General features: G+C 41.0%; 1 protein-coding gene across 2 annotated transcripts in view; it reads right to left on the bottom strand.

The window, feature by feature from the left end:
* The window catches only part of LOC121897806 (PDZ domain-containing RING finger protein 4-like), a 122,695-nt gene that overhangs the window by 17,864 nt on the left and 91,336 nt on the right, over window positions 1-13,495 (bottom strand). For both annotated transcript variants that reach the window (XM_042412530.1, XM_042412531.1), the window contains one exon: window positions 7,197-7,450. In XM_042412530.1, the coding sequence (XP_042268464.1) occupies window positions 7,197-7,450 (254 nt within the window). The remainder of the gene's footprint in view (window positions 1-7,196; window positions 7,451-13,495) is intronic.

Below are 13,495 nucleotides of genomic sequence, written 5' to 3' on the forward strand. Positions count from 1 at the left end.
ATTAGCCCATTTGCTTTAATCACCTTGTAAACCTTCCATGAGTCAAAAATGGATACGCCAAGCAGCTGCAATTATGGCCAGAAGGCCCTGTGGGGAATTCTATGGTGATATTATGTGAGATATATACATGTGGCAATGATTTTGATTAGGTCATGTATAGTGCTTTATACAGTACCTAGCGTGTAACACTGATAACTCAAATTTTAATGATGTTTGTGATAATAGCCGATACAGATGGAGCAACTGACTGAAATTCCATCCAAGAATGTCTAAATAAGTCTCCAATGACAAAAAACAATAGAAACTCAACGACTTAAAGATGTTTATCATTGTAGAAATTAATTATCTACTGTATTGGTTTACCATGGAAGTCCTTACTACACACTTCAGTGCTATAAAGCTCCTGTGTCGATATTTTTTCATTCCCAAGAGGTGAAACCTAGATATTACTTTATGCTAAACTTTTCTTGTTCAGTTTACTTCTCCTTTGAGATGAGCCGAATATAAGCTGAAATGCCACAAGAGGAAATAATGAACCCAGTTTATTTTGTTGTTTTCCAGGAAAGCCTCTGGTTGATACTTTAAACTCTCAAGATTTTCTTTGTACATATTTTTATGTCTCACATAATCTATAAAAACACCTCTTTGAGGTATTGTACTACCCAACATTCATTTGAGATGTGTTGAGAATTCTACTGATTTTATCATACATCTGATTATGAGCTTTTTCACTGAGTACATCTTTTCATCTCTTCTTAATATTTAGACATGCAAGCCCAACAAACACATTTAACTCAGAGGAGTTATGTGTCTGTGTGTGATAAATGCTTGTGTGAACTAATGAAAAGAAATCATAGAAATCATATATGTGCATCTGAACAGTATGTTGCTGTGTGAGAGAGAAAAAAAATAACATCTCTTTATTCTGAAACAGATCCTGCCATGTCTGTGTGGGTATAATCATGCAGAGAGTAGTCACAACAACTCCTACAGGTTGGTGTGAAACAGATTAAGAAGTATTTGCCCCGCTGTTTGGAGCTCACTCCCCTGCAGCAGCTCATATGTCTGTATCAAGGGTGGGTGTGCCATACTCTGAGCATGAAAGAAAGTGTCACAGTACTATATCAAGAGTTGTCTCTTTCTTCATTGAAGTCAAGTGCAAAAGGTAAATTGCCACAACAACATGGGGGCTTGTCAGGGATGCCAATCTCATTCACTCCTTTGACTATTCTCCAAACAGGTCAAATCTGCGCAGCTGGTGAAGGGACTACAAGTCGCCTAAAACCCAGGAGGTCAACCTCCCCTGACGAAGGCTCGTAAACGACTGCCAGGGTGTGATGATTATAGACAGCAGTTTGAATGACACGGCATCTGATATTAAATGAGGATACAGTATACTGTATAGGCCTGGACTGCCAGGGGACTTCCCGTAATGCACTGAGCTTCCTCTCTCCTCCTCCTCATCTCCATCTGTATGCATTCATGTACCATTAATGCATATTAGTTTTTGTGCTTTCTCGTCTCAGAGGAAACTCCAGAGCCTGAGTTATGGCGTGGTCCTGCCCTGACACCCTCTCTGGCTATTATTGCTATTATCATTACTAGTCATCTCTATTATTATTATTACCGTTGTTATTTTTAGTATTGTTGTTATTATGCTTCCCTGTGTATCCCCCCCCCCCCCCCCCAACCCTTGGCTGCTGTCGCCAAGTGCTTGCTCATGGGGGAATTGTTGGGTCTCTGTAAATTAAAGAGTACAGTCTAGACCTGCTCTATGTGAAAAGTGCCCTGAGATAACTTTTGTTATGATTTGGTGCTATATAAATAAAAAAATTGAATTGAGTATTGAAGACCACGAAAGACAACTGAAAAGTAAAGACGTTCCATCAGGGGTGACGACCCGTTGACAAAGGAATGAATGAGTAATGTCAATTGAATGTCTGATTGATTGATTAAGAACCCAAACTGAAATCAAAGGGTGAGATTGCGTGGGTAATGCACGAAAATGTGCGAAAATAATGAGTGATAAACATGGACCAGAAACTTGTAGGCAGTTACAGTTATGGATCAAACACTGTGGTTCCCTAAAAATAGCAGTTTTGGTTTGAGTCAAATTGAGTAATTACAGAAAAGACTTGAAAAATGTGAACGGGAAAAAGGGAAAAAGAAAGCGGGGGTGGGTTGGAAGGCTTTTTTGCTGTGGAAAAATGAGGCAGAATATAGAGACAGGCAATGAAAACAAGAAAGACAGCAAAAACACAAAAACCAGGGGAAAAAGGAGGGTGTTCTCAGTTCTCTTTTCAGAAAGACTTAGACATCCTCTCGATGCCAGCTGCCTGTCAATGCCAAAATCCAGGTCTGCTTCCAGACCAGTAACCACCACAACCAGAGGCAAGCCAAGCAGACATATCCAGGCACGTAAGAAGGGGTTTGAGATGAGCTGAACCAGACAGCAATGGTAGAGTCTTCAGCCAGTTTGCCCTCAGCACCACCTCCCTCATATTCTACAGATTCAGCCCCAGAAACTCTGTCAAAACAAGCGACAGCGGGCACAATCACAATATACAGCCCCCCCTCCAAACACAACAGGACCAGAGAAAGGGGAGAAATCCTTACAATGCCCATGATAGAGGTCCCCAACCCCAGAGAAGACGGTGGAGAAATACTGTAAGTCTGCCGTCCTTGGACACGTGAAGAAATGGCCTCTCTGGCAAGCGAACTCCCCGATATATGCAGTCAAGGGATCCAGGAATATGTAATTGTCCAGTGGACAAGAAGACTTGAAGACTTGTTTCATAGATGGTATGAATAAGGATATCAGCCATCAAGTACGGAAACAGTGCATTGGGTGGGAGAGAGGTTGCTTAAACACAATACAAGACCATGTTATCCATGCTGGAAAAATCCAGACATCAGCAGCAACAAGAGTCTCTTGGGGCAACGAAAGATTAACTGAGAGACTCCAGATGGCACAGTTAGAGGCCATCCACCTAGCACAGCAGGGACGGGGCAGAGGTCAAGGGCGAGGCAGATCTTCCAGGGGCCACACACCCTCCAGAGGGCCTCATTTCAGAAACGAAGAAACTTGCTGGAACTGTGGAAGCCTAGATCATTGGGTTGGAGACTGTCCACAAGAAAAATAAACAAGAGACTCAGAGGTGGATGACTTCCCAAACAGGTGATGGTGACCCAGCCACAGGGGGATCGTTACTTCGATGATTGGGCAGGGGAGGCCAACACTTCTGTTGAACACATCCCCAGCACCTCACACACACATTCAGGATATAGACAAACATTCAAATGACAGACATTTCAAAATTACCTAGTTCTGATGTAATGTCACAAATAACTGTGAAAATATGGGAAAGAGATATCATGTGTCTGGTAGACTCTGGGGCAACAGTATCAGTAATAAAACAAAGCGAGTTTCTCATTCCTCCTAAATTGATCGGTAGATAAATTTATACTGTAGGAGCAGCAGGCACTGCAGTGAAAGAGAGATATACTACCCCTTTCAGAGTCATCACAATTGAAGGAGATACACTGAAACACTCCTTTCTGCTCTCCAAATGCTGCCCGGTAAATTTGCTGGCAAGAGATTTAATGTGTGCTATAGGGTTAATTCTGTTTTGCACTGAAGAGGGCAAAAAGGTAACTGGGCAACAACCAAACATGGGCCAATTTGTGCAAATGGGACAACACCTAACCCTACACATCTACCAACGGGATCTGATATCAACTTTTCTGTGGTCTACCTCTATTATCTATTTCTATTATCTAACTATTATCTGCAGCACACAGACTGATTTCTGACTCCCACATATTTATGAAACCAGCTGACCTACACTGCACGGCCAGGGTGAGCGAAACAGGGGAAACAGATTTCGAAAAGAATTATTTCAGAGAGGGGCAGGTTACTGATTTGTTAAGCAGTAGTATGTTATATTGGTATGATGAAATGTGTGCATTGTCGGTAAACATGACCACTGCGATCACTAAATTCTTCCATGTCCACCGGTCACACCCACACATGTCACTGGCCACATCTCCTCACAGGAAATGAAGGATTTAGGCCCATGGATACTGGAGTGCTCACCAGAACTCAAATGTATAAATAAGGGAGAAGGAGTGCAATACTCACCCTTGCCAAAAAAATACATACGCCCATTTGTGGGTTCGCTCACTGGGTTGAGATCTGTACATTTAATTCAGAGTAATAACCTCAAATTCAAATCTGTGTTTCTCCAGCTGCCTACAAATTCACCAGAACTGAAAGATGTACCAAACATCTGTTGGCTAACGGTAAATATGATGTAGGGTTAGTGAAGGGGGCACTGCCCCTCTGAGCGACACCTAAAAGCACTTACTGACAGTGTCAGTCACAACACCCTCTAAAACCGGAGGCTGTTGAGGGGATCACATCAGTGTTCAATAGCTTGCTATCAGCAGGAATGACTGTGCCATGTCCTGACTCACCTGTAAGAACCCCTATTTTTCCAGGCAAAAACATATGGCCGGAGGGTCAGCCTACCGAATGGTGGTTTGTGAAAGATTTACAAGCAGTGAACGCAGAAGTTCATGCATGTGCCTCCATTGTTCCTAATCCTCAAACCATACTGACACACACCATACTCACATATACATTCCTGCTGATAACTTTGCTTCTTCCCGGAGTTTATTGTGCTTTCTCATCTCACAGGAAACCCTGGGTTCTGGGCCGAGCCTTCGAGGTCCTTCACAGTCCTGATGGCATCCTTCCCTGGCTATTGATACTTATACTTATTGTTGTTGTTATGATTGTTGTTCTTCTGTCCCCACTCCCCCTTTCCCTCTCTCTTTCTCTCTCTCAACCCAACCGGTCAAAGCAGATGGCCGCCCACCAAGAGCCGGGTTCTGCTTGAGGTTTCTACCCGTTAAAGGGGAGTTTTTCCTTACCGCTGTCGCCAAGTGCTTGCTCATGGGGGAATTGTTGGGTCTCTGTAAATTAAAGAGTACGGTCTTGACCTGCTCTATGTGAAAAGTGCCTTGAGATGACTTTTGTTGTGATATGGTGCTATATAAATAAATTGATTGATAGCAAGTGGTTTTCAGAAGTAGATCTGTCTGATACATTTTTCAGTATTCCAGTACATCCAGACTCATAGCATTGGTTTGCATTCACATGGCAAGGTAAAACCTATACCTATATGGTTTTGCATTCCCCAGGGTTTTGTCAACTCGCCAACTACTACAATACTCACAAGTGTTACATCAGAACTTAAAAGATTTGAGTTTATCCGCAGGTAGTGTTTTGATACAGTGTAGACGACCTAATGATCTGTTCAGTTAGGAAGATCTGTTCATGAGGAAGCATGAAAAACTGACACAGTGACACTGCTGAAATATTTTATCTTAATTGCAGTCTGTATCATTCACAGTGACATTTCTTGGACATGAGATCTCAGAGAAGGGCAAATCCCTGAGCCCTAAAGTGAAGGCTATCCTAATGATTCCTTATGAATGCAGTCTACAATCATTTCTGACTTTATTGATCAAGAATAATCTAAAGGGGGGGAATGGGAGGGAAATTATTGTATGAATATGTATGAATGCTTGTGTGAACTTGAAAAGTTAAAATGCTTAATGATAGTCATAGAAATCATGTTTGTGCATCTGAACAGTATGTTCCTGTGTCAAAGAGAAGCAAAGAACATCTTTTTATTCTTAAACAGATCCTGCCATGTCTGTTTGGGTATAATCATGCAGAGAGTAGTCACAACAACTCCTAGAGGTTGGTGGGAAACAGATTAAGAATTATTCGCTCCGCTGTTCGGGGCTCACTCCCCTACAGCATCTCGTCTGTATTGAGTGTGAGTGTGCCATGTGCCATGCTCTGAGCATTAAAGAAAGTGTGCATTACTATATAGAGAGTTGTCTCTTTCCTCATTGAAGTCAAGGGTAAGAGGTAAATTGCAACAACAGCGGGTTCTGACCAGGTAAACCTGACTCAACAGTCAAACTGGGACTATTGATTTATCTGTTAATGTTTGTTTCTTTTGCATCTGCCTCTAAAACACAAACTGCTGAACCCCAACTGTGACTCAGACTGTGATGTGTTCAAGTGATGTAGGAGTAACAATTTAAATGATTTGACAAGTCCAAAGTCAATTGAGGTTGTCAAATACAAGACTAAATCTGGTGGTGGACTTAAACTGTGGAGCTGCACCTAACGATTTTTTTCATGATTAATTAATCTGCTGATTATTTTCTCAATTAATCAATTAATTGATTTGGCTGTAAAATGCCAGAAAATAATGAAAAATGCCTGTTTAACTTCCTAGAGGTGATGTTATCAAATGTCTTGTTTCGTCTGATCAACGGTCAAAAATCAAGATTTTCAGCTTGCTCTCATGACACAGAAAAGCTTCATATTCTCATATTTGCAAAACTGCATCCAACAAATGTTTGGCATTTTTGTTTTAAAAAGTTACTAAAACCATTATTCAATTATCAATCAGTTATTATTTAATTTTCTATTGATCAACTAATCATTGCAGCTCTTTTAAATTGCTTATCAAACAGCTTTTTCTAACTTTATGTTTTTGTATTCAGTGATACATTTGAGTTTTTATTGTGTATTAATAGTTATAATTAGGACCAGTTACTCTGCCATGTATTTCTTTTTTATGTGCTTGGCTCAAATTGCTAAAAGGGATATGACTGCTAAGACGTGAAGGACAGTGAGAAGCTCATTTATCAAACAAATCTATATTTGTCAGAATCAACTTTGCAGCAGGTTAGAGTTCATTTATATTTTACAGGCGACCTGCTTACTTGTAATGCCACTCCTGCAAACACTGATATTGCTGCTTCATAGCTCAATAGCATCTCTCGCCACTTTTTTTCTCCTTAATTAGCATCAATGCCAGCTGAAGTCAAAATAAGGTCACAAAAACAAACACTGCATTCTGCTTTGTGGCACTGTTCCAAAATAATTTGTAACTGTATCATATCAAATTAAATTAAAATAAATAAAATTATATCAAACCACTGACCTGCTTAAAACTGTCTTTTCTTTTTTCAGTCACTATCTATTATGATTCACATTCATTTGGCCTCCTTACAATGTCTTAGTAAGTGTTGTCGATGTAAAAAAAGCAAAGAACTTAAAAGTTTTTGTGTATTTAAATAAGTTCAAAATGATTCATCGGACGAACCTGTCAGAGAGCAGGAAGGGACAGACGTCAGGCACAGGAGGGGTTGAAGGCCGGAGCTTTGCCAGCGCCATGATGTGTTCAAAGGTGATGTCAGTCTGAGTGCACACATCCACCACATGGATTTCCTGAGGGGGGCCATGGGGTCGGCCACTGGGGGTCCGCCTGATGACCTGAACCACGACGGGGTCCTTGGCAGTGCGAAAGGTCTCCACAGTCTCCTCATGGCTGGACTTGGACAACTCTTTTCCATTCACCTGAGGAGGACAGAGAAAAATATATTGTACCTGTGTATATTGTATGTGTGACATGAAAACTCAATGTGCTTCATTTATTGTGCATATTTTGTTGAGCTTTTGCGGTAGAAACATTTCTTGGAAGCAGAACTGCTGTTGGGTTAGATGTAATCTCACTGGTTCATCTGAGCTTCAGTGTGTCAAAATCAAAGAACGAGCAAAAATGGAAAAAGGGAAGCAAAGAGACAGATAATATTACATTTTACTCTTATTATGTTTTCCATACCAAGTGACAGAATCCAGATCTGGGTCTGAGAGATGTATGTAAAACTCTCATCTAAATAACATACTGGTTTACAGAAGTTTTACTGGAAAATTTCAACTTTATAATTATCCAAAAGGAAATTTGTTAGCCAGTCAGGCACACAGGTCACAGGAATACACTGATGTTAAATAAATATATAATATTTAAAATGAAATATACCTAAATAAATACCTCAGTGACACTTTCCCACGATTCTACAACAGATCTCCAGTTGTACCCGCATGGATGCAATCTGATATTTTTCTGCATGTCTATTCAAGACACATGATCAAAAAGAAATCTTTATGAATACACCATTGGAAAACATACGGACAAAAACTGTTTGATGCAACATTATCAGAATGTTAGATCAAAGCTCAAATGGCCCCCATTCGCTCAGTCCATCTTCAACCTCATCTGCACAAAATGGACTGAATTTTCTGGCAGATTAAAAACCATTTGCACTACAGCTGGCACATATAAAGAAAATCATCGCTTCATTTAGCACCAGTAATTTCTCTGGAAGAGAAACCATAGCTGTGGAATACCTCAGGGAACGCGCTTTGGTATAAATGCTGAAACCAGAGATTATAATTTAGATAACCATGGAAAGTGAGACAGAAAAAAGGTAGACGCAGAATAATTACACTTGCAGTTGTATTTAAATTTGGAGGGGAGCGTTTTGCTTGCACGGCAAACTGAAATGAGTTAAAATGATAACTAGGAAAGTGAAATAAGGCATTTATATTCGCCAGTGTCAGCTGTGGAGAAATATAGCAAAGCTGTGAAACTCTACAATGCTCTGGTAGAAATAAAAACACACAGCCTAGTTCAGGCTCTTATAAAATGACCTAAATTCATGAGCAGTCGACAGTTTCAAGTAACTCTGGCTGTGTGTGTGTGTGTGTGGTGCCTCTAAATGAACACTGAGGACTCAGACGCCACTGGGGAACAAGAGAGAGACCTTCAGATATTCCACTAACTGAGAAGTGAATGTGTACTATGAGACACATTCTCAGTGAATTTGACACAGCGCATTGTGAGAAATGACTCAACATGTTTTTGAGCAGCAGGAAAGAATTGATAGAACCTGACAGCACTAAATCCTCAGAAATGTCAGGCTCAGTATGGATGTTTTATTTTGTCTCGTAAACATGTGGGTCTACATATTTCTCTATCGCAGATATACTGTATAGAATGACAGTCGGTTGGTGTCTTTCAACAGCTGTCCTTCAACTCAGCAGGCTTAGCATAATGTAGTACGTGATTATTTAAGCACTATGTGAACAAATTGATTTTTTTTTAATATTACCTTGTCATCTGGGTCCTTGTGTTAGCTTATGTCCTAACTTCATTCCCTCTCAATATAATTTTACCATTTAAATGGTTGGTTCACCCAAATTATGAAAAAAAAAACAAAACAAAACATTAATTTTTCTCATTTTTGGGTTTAGATCTGTCTCTGAGATTTCTGCCACCATCCAAGAACAATTGAGGTAAATGGAATTTTGTTTGTGGTCTTTAAAGCACTAAATTGCATTTAGAAGATTTTACAATAACAACTCTTAGCAGAAATGTACAATAACACCTCTCATTCTGGGTTCATATCTCTCTCTTTCTCTTTGCATGTGTGTTTATATTACAGTTTTTCATTTTACTCCTCGATGTGTGTCCTAGAGACTGAGTGATGCCCTACAAAACAACAAACAATTTATTTTCACAACAATAACAGTAGCCATATATAACTCCCTTAGCTCTTGTTGTGTTCTGGCCTGCTCCCCTGCTTCCTGACGTGACCTTTGTTTGTAGCCATGTTGCATTAATCACCTGAGCAGGAGATAAACTGGGTCAACACCACTCCTGTGGAACTGCAGGGCAATTTGGAGGAAAAAAAAAAAGCACCCTTCATCCCTCCTTCCCTCACACTACAAACCCACTTTCATTCTGGTTTTTGGACACTCAGCAGTTATTAACTACTGCAGCATGTACATTAGACTTAAGTACTATATTAAAGAAACATGGGGGCACTATAATAATTAGCTCATACAGTGCAGTTCCTTTGACTGTTTCCCTCCTTCTGTCTTATTTTTCCTCAGTCTCTCTCTCTCTCTCTCTCTCTCTCTCTCTCTCTCTTTCTCTGCTTGTCTCTTGCTCCGCAGCCTAATCCTGGAACAGGGAGCCTGGTGGAAACAAAGGAGTTGGAGCAGACAAATGAGGCAGCCTATGGCGTATGACAGTCCCGGAGAAAAATGATCAAATTTCCCAGCTCTCCCTCTGGTGCAGCCTGTCCAGTCCAGGCTCCTCCTCCTCCTCCTCCAAACCTCCCCGCTTGCTAGCCGCACACCATGACCGTAATGAAACAAGAGGAAACACGTCAGGAAAAAGGGGAGGGAGTGTTTTATTTAATTCTCTTCACTGGTTTTCATGAGAGCCAGATGGAACAATTAATCCCCAATCAACACAGGAATATTAAGTAGCCTTAACTCCTGCATGAGGGACTTTGCCATCCTTGTTCCTTGGCTGATGTCTATCCAGCTAAACACACTTCTTCTTCAGTTAGTTGTGGGGATCTGTACACCAAAGTCCTATCTGACAGATGGGCTGGGTATCAGTAAGCCTGGCTGCAGCTTGCTAGATATCCTTAGATACTCTCACACTGAAGATCTGCCTTCAGCACAGTCCTTGAGATGTCTTATGACAGCTTTACACTGTTAAATGCATCATCAGTTAGCATGCCTAAAGATGGTAAAGAAGGTGACTTCATACAGTGAGATTTCATGCAAATAATTTTTGCAATTGGCGAAATTTCATAGTAGATTTAATCTTGTCACCATTTCTTCCCACATTCACAGCCTTCATTTCTGCAGCCTCTGGGAGCTTGAAGTTTCATCACACATATTTTAATGTAGTTACACAAGCATAAACTATCCTCTTCAAGTGTGGGTGCAAAGCACACAAATACATATTAATTCATAAACACATGCTGGTAAACAAAATATGTTTCCAACAAATTATTTATCAGCTGTAGTGTTTATCAAGTGCAAGTGCTTCAAGAACCGCAAAGAGTCAACATGAGTTATCTTGTTGGTGTGGAACAAAAACAATGGTGATTATTGATGAGAGATCATTTGCTAGACAATCAGGCCAGGAGATGATGTGAAGTTGGAAAGGAAATGGGTGCTGGAATGGAGTAGCTGGACCAAGACACATGTGCTGGCTGTTTGCACATGGATATGCAGCAGCTGTAGCCAGAAGAGAAATGTGTTTTCATTCAAAGCCCCTGAGACGACCACCAGCTTTCCCACAACAAATGCACTAAACCAGCTTAGTGGAGTGTAACCAAAGGATGAAACCTCTTTTCTTTCTTTCAATTTCTCTGTGGCAGAGTCCCTTATTGACAAAGACGCTCAAAAATTGTTTTACTTGTGACGCAGCTGAGTGCATTAAGTCTCCGCTCCAGTAAATATCACCCATCACTTTAAGCTGTTCTGAGCTGTTACAAGCAAACAAGCAGGCTTACTTGAAAACTTCACCAAAAGTCACTGTTTTTACAACTACAAGCCTGCAGCTGACTACAGCAAAGCACAGTCTTGAAGGTGCTCTCATCTGTGTCTCATCTTATCATTTATCCTCAAGGTATGCAGACAAGCAAGAAAGAACAACTAAGAGGCGGCTTTGCTCGACTCCTCGGGCGTCTCCTCTGTCAGTGCTTTTGTCTCATTGACTGCTGCAGCCTCTCTCCAATATCTCCGAAGACCGAGGGCAGGATGTAGTGACAGTAGTAGTAAAGTGGGGCCAGTTTATCTGTTAAGATGTCAACTTCAGCCACATCTGACACTGCTTCTGCTGAGGGACCGTTTCTGTGGCAGGAGGCGCAGACACTGCCGACAGCTTGCAGGGGATTACTGATAGAAGTGATTGATGTACTTCTTCTGCAAGGAGAAAAGGCAGCCCCAGGCAGTAGACTCTAATAGTCCATTAGCTTTTTTATGCTTTCGAATTAACTGCATACATTACTTTATGGCTTGCATGTAGCACGTTGAATCTTAATGAAATGTTTTTGTTTTCAATTTCACAGAGTGTATGCTGTGCACGAGGATATCGTGTCTTCACTCATATCCTGGTTGAACTGGAAATGCGCTGAAACGAATGAAGCAAGGTCATACATTCTACTTCAGCTGCACTGACAAGTAAACAAGGCTTTAAGCTGCAGTAGAAAGAGCATCAGAGGCTCATATTTAACTAGCGCATGTAACCTTGGGTTTTGTGCTTAACATCTCTCCATGCAGTAAGCCTCCGTTACACACAGTCTGTATCTCCTGTGTGCAGTCACCTGCTGGTTTGAGTGGCAGCCTGTGGGGTGTTAAGTGTATGCAGGCAGATGGAGGCAGTATAACATGTAGGTCATCCGGCCTCCGGAGTGTAGCGCTTACAGCCGTCGATTACACGCTTGTTCCATCTCCTCATCTTTTGGGAAAAGACAGCATGACCCCTCAGTGATAGAGTCCAGTCAGCTGTGCGGAGCCCTCAGATAAAAGAGCTGGAGGCGAATGAGGAGTGGTGACCATGCTAGCGGAGGTGGAGGTAAAGTAGACGGGGACATCTGGGCAAGTTGGGCATGGTTTCTACAGCTGTGCTCTGGAGATAGAAGAGGGCACACTACTACTGGTCAACCCTGTACTGATAGAGTAGAAAACACTTTTTTAATTCTCATAAAATGTGCTCATGTCAACCCACTGTGGAAGACATTTGAAAAGTCAGAGTATGGATAATCCTTCTCACACAACTCAGGCATATGGAGTAGCAAAGTGTATGGAGTGCTATGAGTTTTCACCACTGCAAAGTCCAATTTCAAAGTTTTTCTCTTAATCATGTCATCAATGTTTCTCAGTATAGAAACATAGGTCTCTTCTGGATAAAGTGAAACAACAACTTGTTGTTTTTACACTTTTGCACAGATACATTGTAATGATACCGATACAGGATGAGTGGTATCTTCTCATCTAACTCACAGCAAGAAAGCAAATAAGTGTTATTTCCAGAAATGTTGAACACTATCTTTAAACCGCTGAATGTTGTATCAGGTTCCTCACAAAGTAGCTGCAGCAGCTGCTGTACAAAGGCAACTGAATTTCACAATCCTGGTTGGATGTTTTATACCAACAAACTAAACTTTTGGCATTTTATTCCTTTATTAGGGAGATGGCAGTTAAGGAAATGAGGGGCAAGAGATGGAGAACATGTTCATGGTCTGTGACCTAAACTCCTTGGCCACTGGGGAAACCTTTGGAATTGTGCTTTATTTCACTCCTTGTGTTTTTGTGCATAGGACTGTATCATTGACTTTTTAACCATCAACAAGATATTTTCTAATGCAGTTGTTCATCTTTTTTACTGATAATTTATGTTCATTCAAGCCTCAGAAATGCTGCAACTGCCACTCACATACCATTGTCTATGCAGAAAATGAACTTTAACCTCTGGGACCCTGGACAGTAAAAGTAACACCTCCCTCTTCGTCTGTCTATTGTCTGTTTATTTTCCCAGCTGAGTCTGTGCAACAATGCAGCAGAGGACAGTGAGACAGGAGTCCTGCTCAATGCTGACTGACACCTAAAGTCTCAAAGCACCTGCACAGCAGTCGCTACACTGCAGCTCCAACAAACAACATCAATGTATTTGCAATTCTAGTTTCGACATGTGAAACTGAATTTGCATTTTCATAAATAAAAAAGTATGTACAAGTGAGAATGGGAACACTC

Source organism: Thunnus maccoyii, chromosome 5 (assembly GCF_910596095.1).
Source record: "Thunnus maccoyii chromosome 5, fThuMac1.1, whole genome shotgun sequence".
In the NCBI taxonomy this organism is placed as follows: Eukaryota; Metazoa; Chordata; class Actinopteri; order Scombriformes; family Scombridae; genus Thunnus; species Thunnus maccoyii.